The sequence below is a fragment of the Tamandua tetradactyla genome, chromosome 24, assembly GCF_023851605.1.
Source record: "Tamandua tetradactyla isolate mTamTet1 chromosome 24, mTamTet1.pri, whole genome shotgun sequence".
Classification (NCBI taxonomy): Eukaryota; Metazoa; Chordata; class Mammalia; order Pilosa; family Myrmecophagidae; genus Tamandua; species Tamandua tetradactyla.
In genome coordinates this window covers 50914222-50927580 of record NC_135350.1, presented here as the reverse complement: position 1 = coordinate 50927580, position 13359 = coordinate 50914222, and the positions used below count along the sequence as shown (strand labels likewise).

Here is a 13359-nt window from a genome sequence, read left to right as displayed (position 1 = left end):
AAATTTCCCCATCACTTTCAGTCAGTTCTTAATTAGAGAAAGAGCCCCTTTTCTTTCTTCTAGACCGTAAAGCTACCCCAAAACAGCTAGAATGTGTTTCCATGAGAAGTTTCCCTAAGAGATTTCCTTGGCCAAATGACTGAACAGACTAGTCCTGAGACCCTGTAGAATCTCTGCCTGCATAAAGATACCTCACAGGACTGCTGTTTATTTTGGACTTTCCATCTGACTTCCCAGGTATAGGAGAAAATAGTAATAGTCCAGAGGATTTCAAAACAGACTCACTCAGGGGAGCCTTTCAGGTTTAGGATTCTATTTCAAGCCTAGAGTTTATATTACCTGATTGTTTAGAGCCAAAGATGGAGATTAGGGGTGACCTGTTAAATAGATCAATTGGATATTGTCTCTTATTATTCAGTAAGCCCAGCTGTATTGGTGTTCTTCTTGATGATGTCAGAAAATTAGGTGATCTTTTGAATTTAATTCAAGGTAGCAACTACTTATAGACATCTGTTATATGAGAAAGTATTGTACTATGTGTGGGGAGGTATGGATATGCAAACAACTTAATATATATATGGTGCAATAAAAAGAAAAGACAAGTGCCTTGGGAGTCTAGAGATGGGAAGACAGATTTCGATTTTCATTATGTTTTCTTAGAAAAGAAATATAATCTCCTATAACTGTAGTCAATAAATAGCTCTGGATTAATAGGAGGACGTATGATAGAATTAGAACACTAAAATCAAAATATGCCAGTTCTGTATTTTACAGAAGATGAGAGGTATAGAAAAGATGAACTTGTTATAATTATTTTTTTTCCTGTTTTGTATTTAGAAAAGATTGGAACCATTTACCAGTGTTCTTAATTTTCCATACCCATTCACTTCAGAAATCAATAAAGTTGCCGTATTTACAGCAGTGAGTAAACTCTGTCAACTTTTTATATCATTTATTTTTTAATTTTTTGGGGGTATGGGAATCGAACCCAGGCCTCCTGCATGCAGACAAGAATTATACAACTGAACTAACTGTGCACCTCTTCATTTTTTTTTTTTTTTATGTATCACATTAATACCTGTGTAGAATAACTGAATAATAGAAGTAGAGAAAATTTTAGCATTCATCTAGTCTTATTTTCCCAATTTTTAGCTCAAGACTGTTAAATAACTTATTTGAGGTTATCCTAGTAGTTTCTGAAAGAGCTGAACTAGACCTTTAGCCTCATCATTCCTAGTACAGCACTTTATTACCTTTCTTACAATAAAATGAAGAGAAGTGCAGAATTTATCATACTCATTCCTCAAATAACAGTAGGATTACTTTAAAACAATGGGACCACTTTGTGCTATATAGACATTGAAACCACAATTTTTGAAAATATCTAGTCTGGAAAGTTGAGTATATAACATGTAGTAATGTAGCTCTTTGAAAAATGTAAATCTTTTTGTATTACAGACATTTCTTTTTACAGTGTTTATAAACTTGTAAAGTATTTTGATTATTTTCCCCATTTAAGATTCAAACTTGAGGCATTGTAAAAATCTTCTCTGCCTCAAAGAAGAAAACTCTTTACTTTCTTCCCAGAAAAGTAGGCAATTAGAATACCGCAAAATGTTAGTGACTAAGGAAATGTAGTTGGTATACTTGGAACATAAAGAAAGGAAATAACTAATATTGTTTATTTTCCTTTTGAATTTTTCAGACACCTGTTTGAATTTTGGTTCTATGAGTTTTTTTTAATTAGCGATTTTTTTCCTCTCTATATTGGTTTAATAAAACATCTCCTTTTACGTTAACAAAACTAAATATGTTTTAATCTCTTATTTTTGGAAGGTGATGTATTCATAGCATTGGAAACTTTCATTGAGCTATTTATAGGTTCCTAAATGCCATTTTAATGTATTTCCTCATATGACAGTCAGAAAACACCTTAATAACTTACAAATTAAGATGTGTTCAAGACATACTATCTCTGATACATTTAACTAAAAATTGACGCATTTTAAATTAAAAATAAAAACTCAATTTTATTTTGAATTGTGATATTATTTCTGACAGAGTACTTGAAAATAGACTAAATTTGTTTAAAGTTAGACATTAATATTTAAACTGTTGTATTCTGGCAGAATGCATCAGAAATTAAAACGGCTGAAGAAAATGGAGCTGCATTTGCAGGAGGAACTAATCTGATTCAGCAGGTACAGTATCGTTTTCATGTTCATTAATTTCATAGGTTGTTCTGTAATGTTTGCCATCCATTGATTTATTACATGTGGAACATAAAAAAAAAGTTAATAGGTCTTTACAGAAGAGTGAAAATTTTTCCTACTCAATTTTGAGTCTGAAAAATCAAGGTAAGAAAAATTATCCAGACAGACTAATACTAATTATGCTTGATTTATATTGTGAATTTTTTTATTTGCTTTATGTCTGTGAGAGTGGATAGATTGGAAAGACCAATATGGCCCTTTGTGGTTTTGATTGTGAAATTTGAATTGGATTCAAACGACAAGAAACTTTTGTTTTTTCTTAATTTTTACTGCCAAATCAGTTCAGAGTGACACAGGAGTATGGTGGTGACAACTGATTATATGCTTTTAAAGAATAGCGAAGAGCTTATGGATCCCTTTGAAAATAAAAAACTACTCTTTTTTTAAAGAGGTAGGAGGGAGGGGCACCTCTTTTGAATTTGGTATGCTATTTCTGAAGTGCAAAAGATTTTCCTTAATATTCTCTGAAGGTTCCTTTTCTAAATGTAATAATTTAGACTATGGTATACATTTTTTTAACAAGAAAACGTAATTTGAGATTTTTTAAAGTTTTTTAAAATAACTTTTTTTCAAACTTTTACATTAACTGTACAGTATAGAAAACTGAAAATCACAAGACACGAAGATCAGAATCACAGACAGTTTACAGTTTGACCTATGCTTCTAGGTCCTGTGTGTGTATACGTACAACTGAACATACATTTTTATGATTGAAATCACACAGAATGTATCATGCTTTTTTCGTGACTATTATCAATTCAAAGCCATGGGTATTGTGATAACCAAGAAGACAGCAATCAGGGGGAATCAGCAATCAGGGGGTAAAAACGTATTCGTGCCTTTCTTGGGAATAAAAATTTCATAAAAGACAAAAATGACAACAGACCTATGCAGATATTGGCAGAGTTACAAATACTGTATTCCCTAAATGTTCAATTTTAAATGAGATATAAAGCAAAAGTATAAGTATAATGCTTCTAAGAGAATACATCATCAGATTTATATTGAAATGTTAGCAAGAAAGTATGTTTCCAATGAATTGTTTAACAGTATTTTCCTAAGGTACAGCAAAGAGATGTGCACATACAATGGTTACATCCAAATGGAAATATGAACACATCTGCATACATCCCTCCCTCTGCACTTCCTTCTTTCTCTCTGCTGCCAACTTAATGAACAAGTCTGAGGCAGTATGCTCAGGACTGTTTAACAATTCCATGTCAAAGATGCTTCTTTGCTATTAATTTAACAAAATGATATCTATAAATTCATTGATTCAGTAGCTCTACCTTTTATTAGACATTGTCACCTCAAGATTTCTGAAAGCTTAGATATTGTGAAATAAAGAATAGACATTATCCACAATAAACACAGGTATTTAAAAAAATGCACATGAAACTATGGTTATAATTTAAAACTGTTTTCTAGATATAGAGATACTAGCAAAGAGCTTTTTCCTTTGCTCTTCCTCTTTTTCTTCTTCCACCATTTCAGTGACTAAGTACAGAAATATGTCTTGCTGCAAAAGATCACTCCCAGAAGACAGACCTTCCTGTAAACTAACACAAGGACATTTATATAGGAATTATTTTACTACATCTATTTTTAATATACTTTAGATATTAGGACTTATCCTTTAATACACAGCAATAACTAGAATGTCTATATAGAACAATGCTCAGACAATCTGAACTTGTCTAACATCTCATAGGCAAAGAACCTTTCTCTCTATACTTCCTTCCCTGCTCCCCTCTCTCCCACCCCATCAGCATACTGCTCCAAGACATCTAATTTAATAATGCCATTCCTCAAATACAGCCATTCCTATGTATGTATTAACAGAAAAAATACTTAAAGTGACTTTACACTCTCTATTTTTAATATATGTTGTATACCTCTAAGCATCCAGAAAGACTAGGTGTTTCAAATAAGGACTTAAGTACTGTCATACACAGTAACATTGAATAAACTGACACACACAGTAACATTGAACAAACCATACACATGTAACACACGATATAATCTGAAAGTATATTCTTAATAGGAACATTCTGGCCTAGAACACTTCTTCTCACTTTATCAACTTAATGGCTGCAACTGCAATGCTTAGAGGGTATTTTAACAATTTTGCTTTCACAAATAAAATTCTGTCATTTTTAGAACAAATCCTAACCCTATGAATTTTAAAAAAATCTTATTTATTGTATAGTATATCATATATACAAAGCAAAGAAATAAAAAAGCAGTAGTTTTCAGAGCACTCTTCAGCAGGTAGTTACAGGACAGATCCCAGAGTTTGTCACGGACCACGTTACGATCCTCTCATATTTTTCCTTCTAGCTCCAGAATATAGGGAGGCTAGAGGGCTTAAATATTTTTTTATCACCACAATCGACTTTTTTTTCCTTTTTTTTATTTTGTGAACAATAACATATATACAAAAAAGCTATACATTTCAAAGCACAGCACCACAATTAGTTGTAGAACATATTTCAGAATTTGACATGGGTTACAATTTCACAAATTTTAGGTTTTTACTTCTAGCTGCTTTAAAATACTGGTGACTAAAAGATATCAGTGATTCAGCATTCATATTCATTTATTAAATCCTATCTTCTCTGTAAAACTTTACCATCACCTTTGATCTTTCCATACAGGATTGTTTGGACTATGGCAATTCTAAATTTTTGATATTGGAAGGGTCTGTCACTGATATTGGGTAAGGAGAAGGAACTATCTGCTGTTCTGGAGAGGCTGGGCTAGGTGTCAGGATTTATCTGGACCAGGGACCCATCTGGTAGTTGTAGGTTTCTGACAAGTTACTCTAGTACCTGGAACCCTTGTGGAATCTTATAAATTGCCCTAGGTGCTCTTTGGGATTGGCTGGAATGGCCCTGGTTGGGGGTTGGCAGGTTATGATAGGTAGCAAGGTCTACCTGAAGCTTGCATAAGAGCAACATCCAGAGTAGCCTTTCGACTCTATTTGAACTCTCTCTGCCGCTGTTACTTTGTTAATCATGCTTCTTTTCCCCTGTTTGGTCAGGATGTAATTGTTGCTTCCGCAGTGCCAGGTCTGGATTCATCCCTGAGAGTTATCTCCCATGTCACCAGGGAGACTTTCACCCCTGAATGTCATGTCTCACTTAGGGGGAGGGCAATGATTTCACTTGCAGAGTTGGGTTTAGACAGACTGAGGCCACATCTGAGCAACAGCGGAGGTCCTCCAGAAGTAACTCTTAGTCATGCCTATAGGTAGTCTAAGCTTCTTTGCTACCTACACCAGCTTCACAAGAGTAAGCCTCATGATCGAAGGCATGACCTGTTGATTTGGGTGTCCCTCAAGTTTTACACAGTATCGGGATTCCCTGATGGTAAGGTTTAATAGTTCCATAGTCTTTCTCCCCTCCTTCAGGAGACTTTGCCAATACTTTTTGTTATCTGGTTAATATACTCTGGGATGTTTCCAGGCATTACAATAATCTATACAGGATTAAAGGACCTCTTTCTCATTCTGTGCTCCCTGTGTTTCAGATGTTCAAATGAGCTATACAGATAGGTTGGATTAGATTATGCACTACAGAAAATTCTAGTTCCAAATCAAATGAACCTTTCTTCCACTGGTCTCAAAGAGTATGTGTGGTTTTAAAATAGACACTGTTGTCCTTACCCTATGTTTTGAATTATTTTAACCCCAACCTGTTCGGCTTCATACTTATCTCTAAATATCAGATTATATATATAAAATAGCCTCTCAAAATCCAGAAATAATAATCACCACTTCGGACTTAATGTGTCAGCTTTAAAAGCTTACAATCTAGGCCCCTGTTTTCTTATAAACATTTTCTAAAGGTGACCATACCATTCTTGTTCCTTTCTTTCTAACTTATTTTGCCTCACCAAATGTCCCACATGTTCATTTGCATTGTTGCAAGCCTTACGACTTTGTTCCTTTTTGTAGTAGTATAACCTGTGTTCATAAGAATACACCATCGTTCACCATTTTACTTCTCCATCAGTGCATCCTTCAGCCACCTGCATGCATCAGGCATCATATAAAAGTCCCAAAGTCCACAGTCCATCAACATTCTCAATTCTAGATAATTTCGTTGTTCCCAAGAGACAGAAAACCAATAAACACACCCTCATCAAAAAGGAGAGCTAAACCTCCTCTTCCCTCTTGTCCCTTACTCCGTTGTTTACCTTTGCCGTTGTTGTGGTAGTGCTGATGGTTTCCTTTTGAACATATCTCATAGCATGCAATAGCAGTTTTGCCCCTGTACCCTGGACTTAAAACTCTTTATACAAGATATGAATCTTGTATTCTTGTAAGTAATTCTTACAAGAACTCATACATATTTCTAGTGTGTCAGTGGGACGCATAGGCCTCTACAACCCCTTTCAATCTTGTTCATCTTCAATATGGTAATATTACTTCTAGATCCACTAGCGAATCACCTTTGCTCTTATCTATTCCCTTACATTAGAGTTCAACCTCATTAGTTAATGGTTCACCCATTTCTAGCATCTATGTATCTTTGAGTCCCCTATATTCTGTATTATAAGTCTCTGATTATACTTTTATGCTGGTCATAAAAGTGGAATCATACAGTATATGTCCTTTTGTGTCTGGCTAACTTTGCTCAGCATTATGTGCTCAAGGCTCATCCATCTTGTCATGTGCTTAAGGACATCATTCTGTCTTATATTCCATCGTATGTGTATACCACATTTTGTTGATCTTCTCGCCTGTTGATGGACATTTGATTTGTTTCCATCTTTTGGCGATTGTAAATAATGCTGCTGTGAACATTGATGTGCAAATGTCTGTGTCATTGCTTTTAGCTCTTCTGGGTACATACCAAGTACTGCTACTTCTGGGACATGGGGCAGCTCGATATTTAATTTCCTAAGGAACCACCAAACCATCTTCCATAGTGGCTACAGCATTGTACATTCCCACTAGCAGTGCATAAGTGTCCCAGTTTCTTCACATTCTCTCCAACATTTCTAGTTTCCTAATTATTTAGTAGCAGCCATTCTTATAGGTGTGAGGTGGTATCTCATTGTAGTGTTGATCTGTATTTCCCTTATAGCCGGTGAAATCAGCTTCTCTTCATGTGCTTTTTAGCCATCTGTATTTGCTCTTCAGAAAAATGCCTTTTCATCTCTTTAGCCCATTTTCTAATTGGATTATTTGTTCTTTTGTCATTGAGTTGTATGATTTCTTTTTATATACAGCAAATCACACCTTTGTCTGATATGTGATTTCCAAATATTTTCTCCCATTGAGTTGGCTGCCTCTTCACCTTTTTGACAGTCTTTTGAGATGCAGAAGCATTTTTTTTTGAACGTTAATTTTATATCCTGACACCTTGCTGAATTTGTTTATTAGCTCAGGTAACTTTGCTGTAGATTTCTCAGGATCTTCCAGGTATAGTAGTATCATGTCATCTGCAAATAATGAGGGTTTTACTTCTTCCTTTCTAATTTGGATGCCTTTTGTTTCTTTGTCCTGCTTGATCACCCTAGTTAGAACTTCTAGCACAATGTTGAATAATAATGGTGACAGCTGGCATCCTTGTCTTGTACCTGATCTTAGGGGGAAGGCTTTCAATCTCTCTCCATTGAGTATGATGTTGGCTATCATTTTTTCATATATTCCCTTTATCATATTGAGGTAGTTACCTTTGATTTCTATCTTTTGGAATGTTTTTATCAGAAAAGGATGCTGAATTTTGTTGAATGTTTTTTCAGCATCAATCAAGATGACTGTGTGATTTTTCCCTTTCAATTTGTTAATGTGCTGTATTACATTAATTGATTTTCTTGCGTTGAACCATCCTTGTATTCCTGGTATAAATCCCAGTTGGGTCATGGTGAATAATTTTCTTAATGTGTTGTTATAATTCTTTTAATGTGTTGTTGGATTTGATTTGCTAATATTTTATAGAGAATTTTTGCAACTATGTTCATTAGGAAGATTGGCCTGTAGTTTTCCTTTCTTATAGCATCTTTACCTAATTTTGGTATTAAAATGATATTAGCTTCATAAAATGAGTTAGGTAGAGTTCTTTTTTCTTCATTTTTTGGAAAAGTTTGAGCAGGATTGGTGTTAGTTCTTTTTGGGATGTTTGATAAGATTACCCTATGAAGCCGTCTGACCCTAGGCTTCTCTTTGCAGGAAGATTTTTGATGACTGATTGAATCTCTTTATTTGTGATTGGTTTATTGAGATCTTCTATTTCTCCCTAAGTCAGTGTAGCTTGTTTGTGTGTCTCCAGGAATTTGTCTATTTCATCTAAGTTGTCTAGTTTGTTGGTGTGTAGTTTTTTATAGATCCTCTTATGGTTTCTTTTGTTTCTTCAGGGTCTGCTGTAATGCACCCCTTCTCATTTCTGATTTTGTTTATTTGCATCCTCGGTCTTCTTCTCTTTGTCAGTCTTCCTAGTGGCTTATCAATTTTATTGATTTTCTCAAAGAACCAACTTTTGGATTTATTGATTGTTTCTTTTGTTCTTTTCTTCTACCATTCATTTATCTCTTCTTTAGTCTTTGTTATTTCTCTTCTCCCATTTGCTTTGGGGTTAGTTTGCTGTTCTTTCTCAAGTTCCTCCAGGTTTGCCATTAAGTTTTCAATTTTTGCTCTTTCTTGTTTTTTAATATAGACATTTAAGTCAACAAATTTCCCTCTCAGCACAGCTTTTGCCACATCCCATAAGTTCTCATAAGTTGTATTCTCATTTTCATTCATCTCCAGATAACTGCTGATTTCTCTAGCAATTTCTGGTTGTTTAAGAGTGTTATTTAATCTCCATATATTTGTGAATGTTCTCTTCTTTGGTGGTTATTGAGATCCAGCTTCATCCCATTGTGATCAGAGAAAGTGCTTTGAATAATTTCAGTATTTTTAAATTTATAAAGACATGTTTTGTGCCCCAGCATATGATCTAACCTAGAGAATGTTCCATGGGCACTAGAGAAGAATATATAAGCCTGTGCTTTGGGGTGCAGTGACCTATATATGTCTATTAGGTCTAATGCATTTATCAAGTTATTTAACTTCTCTATTTCCTTGTTGATCTTCTGTCTGGTTGTTCTGTGCATAGAGGAGAGTGGTGTATTGAATTGTCCTACTATTATTATTGAAACATCTATCGCTCCCTTCAGTTTTGCCAATGTCTTTCTCATGTAATGTGGGGCCTCTTGATTGGGAGCATAAATATTTATGATTGTTATATCTTCATGGTGTATTGACTCTTTAATTAGTATATAGTGTCCTTCTTTATCTCTTAGGGTGTCTTTACATTTAAAGTCTATTTTGTCCGTTATTAGTATAGCTACTCCTGCTTTCTTTTGGTTGCAACTTGCGTGAAAGATCTTTTTCCATCCTTTCACTTTCAATCTATTTATATCCTTGTGTCAAAGATGAGTCTCTTGTAAGCAGCATATAGCTTGATTATGTTTCTTAATCCATTCTGCTAATCTGTATCTTTTTTGTTTTATTTTTTATTAATTAAAAAAATTACAAGAAACACAAACATTCTTAACATTTGCTCATTCCATTCTACATATATAATCAGTAATTCACAATATCATCACATAGTTGTGTATTCATCATCATGATCATTTCTTAGAACATTTGCATCAATTCAGAAAATGAGAAAGACAACAGAATAATAAAACGAAAACAGAAAAAAAAATTATACATACTATACCCCTTACCCCTGCCTTTCATTGATCACTAGCATTTCAAACCAAATTTAACATTTGTTCCCCCTATTATTTATTTTTATTCCATATGTTTTACTCATCTGTTGATACGATAGATAAAAGAGCATCAGACATAAGGTTTTCACAATCACACAGTCACATTGTGAAAGCTATATCATTATACAATCATCATCAAGAAACATGGCTACTGGAACACAGCTCTACATTTTCAGGCAGTTCCCTCCAGCCTCTCAATTACATCTTGGATAACAAGGTGATATCTACTTAATGCGTAAGAATAACCTCCAGGATAACCTCTCGACTCTGTTTGGAATCTCTCAGCCATTGACACTTTGTCTCATTTCACTCTTCCCCCTTTGGTTGAGAAGGCTTTCTCAATCCCTTCATGCTGAGTCTCAGCTCATTTTAGGATGTCTGTCCCATGTTGCCAGAAAGATCCACACCCCTGGGAGTCATGTCCCATGTAGACAGGGGGAGCGTGGTGAGTTTGCTTCTTGTGCTGGCTGGAGAGAGAGGCCACATCTGAGCAACAAAAGAGGCTCTCTTGGGGGTGACTCTTAGGCCTAATTTTAAGTAGGCTTGACCTATCCTTCGTGGGGTTAAGTTTCATATGAACAAACCCCAAGACTGGGGGTTCAGACTATAGCTTTGGTTGTCTGCACTGCTTGTGAGAATATCAAGAATTCAACTTGGGGAAGTTGAATTTTCCCTGTTCTCACCATTCCCCAAAGGGGACTTTGAAATACTTTTCCACTCTCTGATCAAATCACTCTGGGATTCATTGGGGCATCACTCTGGAAAAATCAACAAAATCTTGTGTCCTACCCCAGGTTCCATGTACTTAGGTTGTTCAACCAACTATCTACATAAGTTATATTAAGAGATGCACTAGTCAGAGTATAAATTTTGTACCAAATAAACATTTTTTGCTTTAGTCTCACACATAAGTTGAAATTTTAGAATATTAATTACCATCTATTTTCAGCACTCTGCAGTAATGACATTCCTTTGTTCTTCCTCATGCAAAAACATTTTTTTAATTTGTACATTTAGTCACTATCATTATACACTCCAGGCATTCCTAGATTACACCATCTCAGTCTTTATTGTATATCTTTCTTTGTGATTTCACTTATGCCCCCAGCCCTCCTCCCTCTATCATTCTCACATGCAGCTTCATTCAGTGTTTTAACATAATTGTATTACAATTAAGTAGTATTGTACTGTACATTTCTGAGTTTTTGTATACAGTCCTGTTGCACATCTCTATCCCTTCAGCTCCAGTTACCCAATATCTTACCCTATTTCTATCTCCTGATGGTCTCTGTTACCAACGAAATATTCCAAGTTTATTCACTTACATCAGTCCGTATCAGTGAGACCATACAGTATTTGTCCTTTTGATTTTGGCTAATCTCACTCAGCATAATGTCCTTAAGGTCCATCCATGTTTTTACATACTTCTTAACTGTATTCTGTCTTACAGCTGCATAATTTTCCATCGTATGTATATGCCACATTTTGTTTAGCTACCCATCTGTTGATGGACATTTTGGTTGTTTCCATCTTTTGGTAATTGTAAATAATGCTGCTATAAACATTGGTGTGCAAGTGTCCGTTTGTGTCCTTGCCCTCATGTCCTTTGAGTAGAGACAGCATATAGATTGGTCCTGTTCCCTAATCCATTCTGCCAGTCCATGTCCCTTGATTGGGAAGCTTAATCCATCAAAATTCAGTGTTATTACTGCCCGGGCAGTACCCTCCTCTACCATTTTGCTTTTTGGCTTTTATATGTCCTTCTAATTTTCCTTCTTTTTACCTTTACTGATAGTCTTCCTTTCTACACTCTTCTCCACACCTCTCTCTTCTGTCTTTTCATATCTGTCTCTAGTGCTCCCTTTAGTATTTCTTGTAGAGGTGGTCTCTTGGTCACAAATTCTCTCAGCGATTTTTTCTCTGAAAATGTTTTAATTTCTCTCTCATTTTTGAAGGACAATTTTGCTGGATATAGAATTCTTGGTAGGCAATTTTTCTCTTTTAATCATTTAAATATATTATCCCACTGTCTTCTTGCCTCCGTGGTTTCTGCTCAGAAATCTATGCATAGTCTTTTTGGGCTTCCTTTGTATGTGATGGATTGCTTTTCTCTTGCTGCTTTCAATATTCTTCTCTTTGACCTCTGACATTCTGATTAATAAATGTCTTGGAGTACATCTATTTGGATCTATTCTCTTTGGGGCATGCTGCACTTCTTGGATCTGTAATTTTAAGTGTTTCGTAAGAGTTGGGAAATTTTCAGTGATAATTTCCTCCACTAGTATTTTCCTCCTTTTCCTTTCTCTTCTCCTTCTGGGACACTCACAACATGTATATTTGTGCACTTCATATTTTCATTCAATTCCCTGAGAGTCCCTGCTCATAGTTTTCCATTTTTTCCCCCTATATTTTCTTTTTCTTGTCAGATTTCAGATGTTCCGTCCTCCAGTTCACTAATCCTATGTTCTGCCTTTCAAAATCTACCATTATAGCTTTCTATTGTTTTTTTTCATCTCTTCTACCATGCCTTTCATTCCCATAAGTTCTGTGATTTGCTTTTTCAGGCTTTCAGTTTCTTTTTGTTCATTCCTTACCTTCTTTATATCCTCCCTCAATTCATTGATTTGGTTTTTGATGAGGTTTTCCATGTCTGTTCGTATATTCTGAATTAATTGCTTCAACTCCTGTATCTCATTTGAATTGTTGGTTGTTCCTTTGAGTAGGCCATATCTTCGATTTTCGTAGTGTGATTTGTTATTTTTTGCTGACTTCTAGGCATTTAATTACCTTGATTAGTTTTTTCTGGAGATTGCTTTCACTTCTTTTAGCTAGGGTTTTCTTGCTGGATGAATTTGTTGTCTCTCTGTTCTGTGACATTCAGTTCAGCATTTATCTGGACCTCTAGCGTAGGTTTTGTTTAACAGAAAAGAATTTTTCAGCTCTTGTTTTCTTGTTTCTTGCCCTGCTTGTATGGTGCCCCCCTCCCCCCGCCCCCAACACTTAGGAGGTTCTACTTAGGTATTATAGACCCCAAGCGGATTTTCCCAGACCAAACTGGCCTCCTATCAGGAGGAAAGAGTCACCTGCGCCGGTTTTCCCTAAGGGTGAGACCCAGCGGGTTGAAAGACTCTCCTGTCAAGTCTCTGGACTCTGTTTTTCTTATCCTGCCCTGTATGTGGCATTTGCCTGCCTGCAGGTCCCACCAGCATAAGATGATGTGGTACCTTTAACTTCGGCAGACTCTCCCTGCTGGGGGCGTGGTGGAGACAGAGGAGAGGTTGTAGGCTGGTTTTAATGGCTTCAAATTACCAAGCCCTGG

At 35.6% G+C, this 13359-nt stretch overlaps 1 protein-coding gene and 1 long non-coding RNA gene across 3 annotated transcripts in view; one reads left to right on the top strand and one right to left on the bottom strand.

Moving 5' to 3' along the window:
- Positions 1–13359, top strand: part of MRPL1 (mitochondrial ribosomal protein L1) — a 169699-nt gene that overhangs the window by 45773 nt on the left and 110567 nt on the right. For both annotated transcript variants that reach the window (XM_077143072.1, XM_077143071.1), the window contains 2 exons: positions 838–921; positions 2130–2201. In XM_077143072.1, coding sequence (XP_076999187.1) covers positions 838–921; positions 2130–2201 — 156 coding nt within the window. The remainder of the gene's footprint in view (positions 1–837; positions 922–2129; positions 2202–13359) is intronic.
- LOC143668343 (uncharacterized) overlaps positions 1–13359 on the bottom strand; it is an 89001-nt gene that overhangs the window by 1314 nt on the left and 74328 nt on the right. The gene's annotated exons all lie outside the window — the stretch shown is intronic.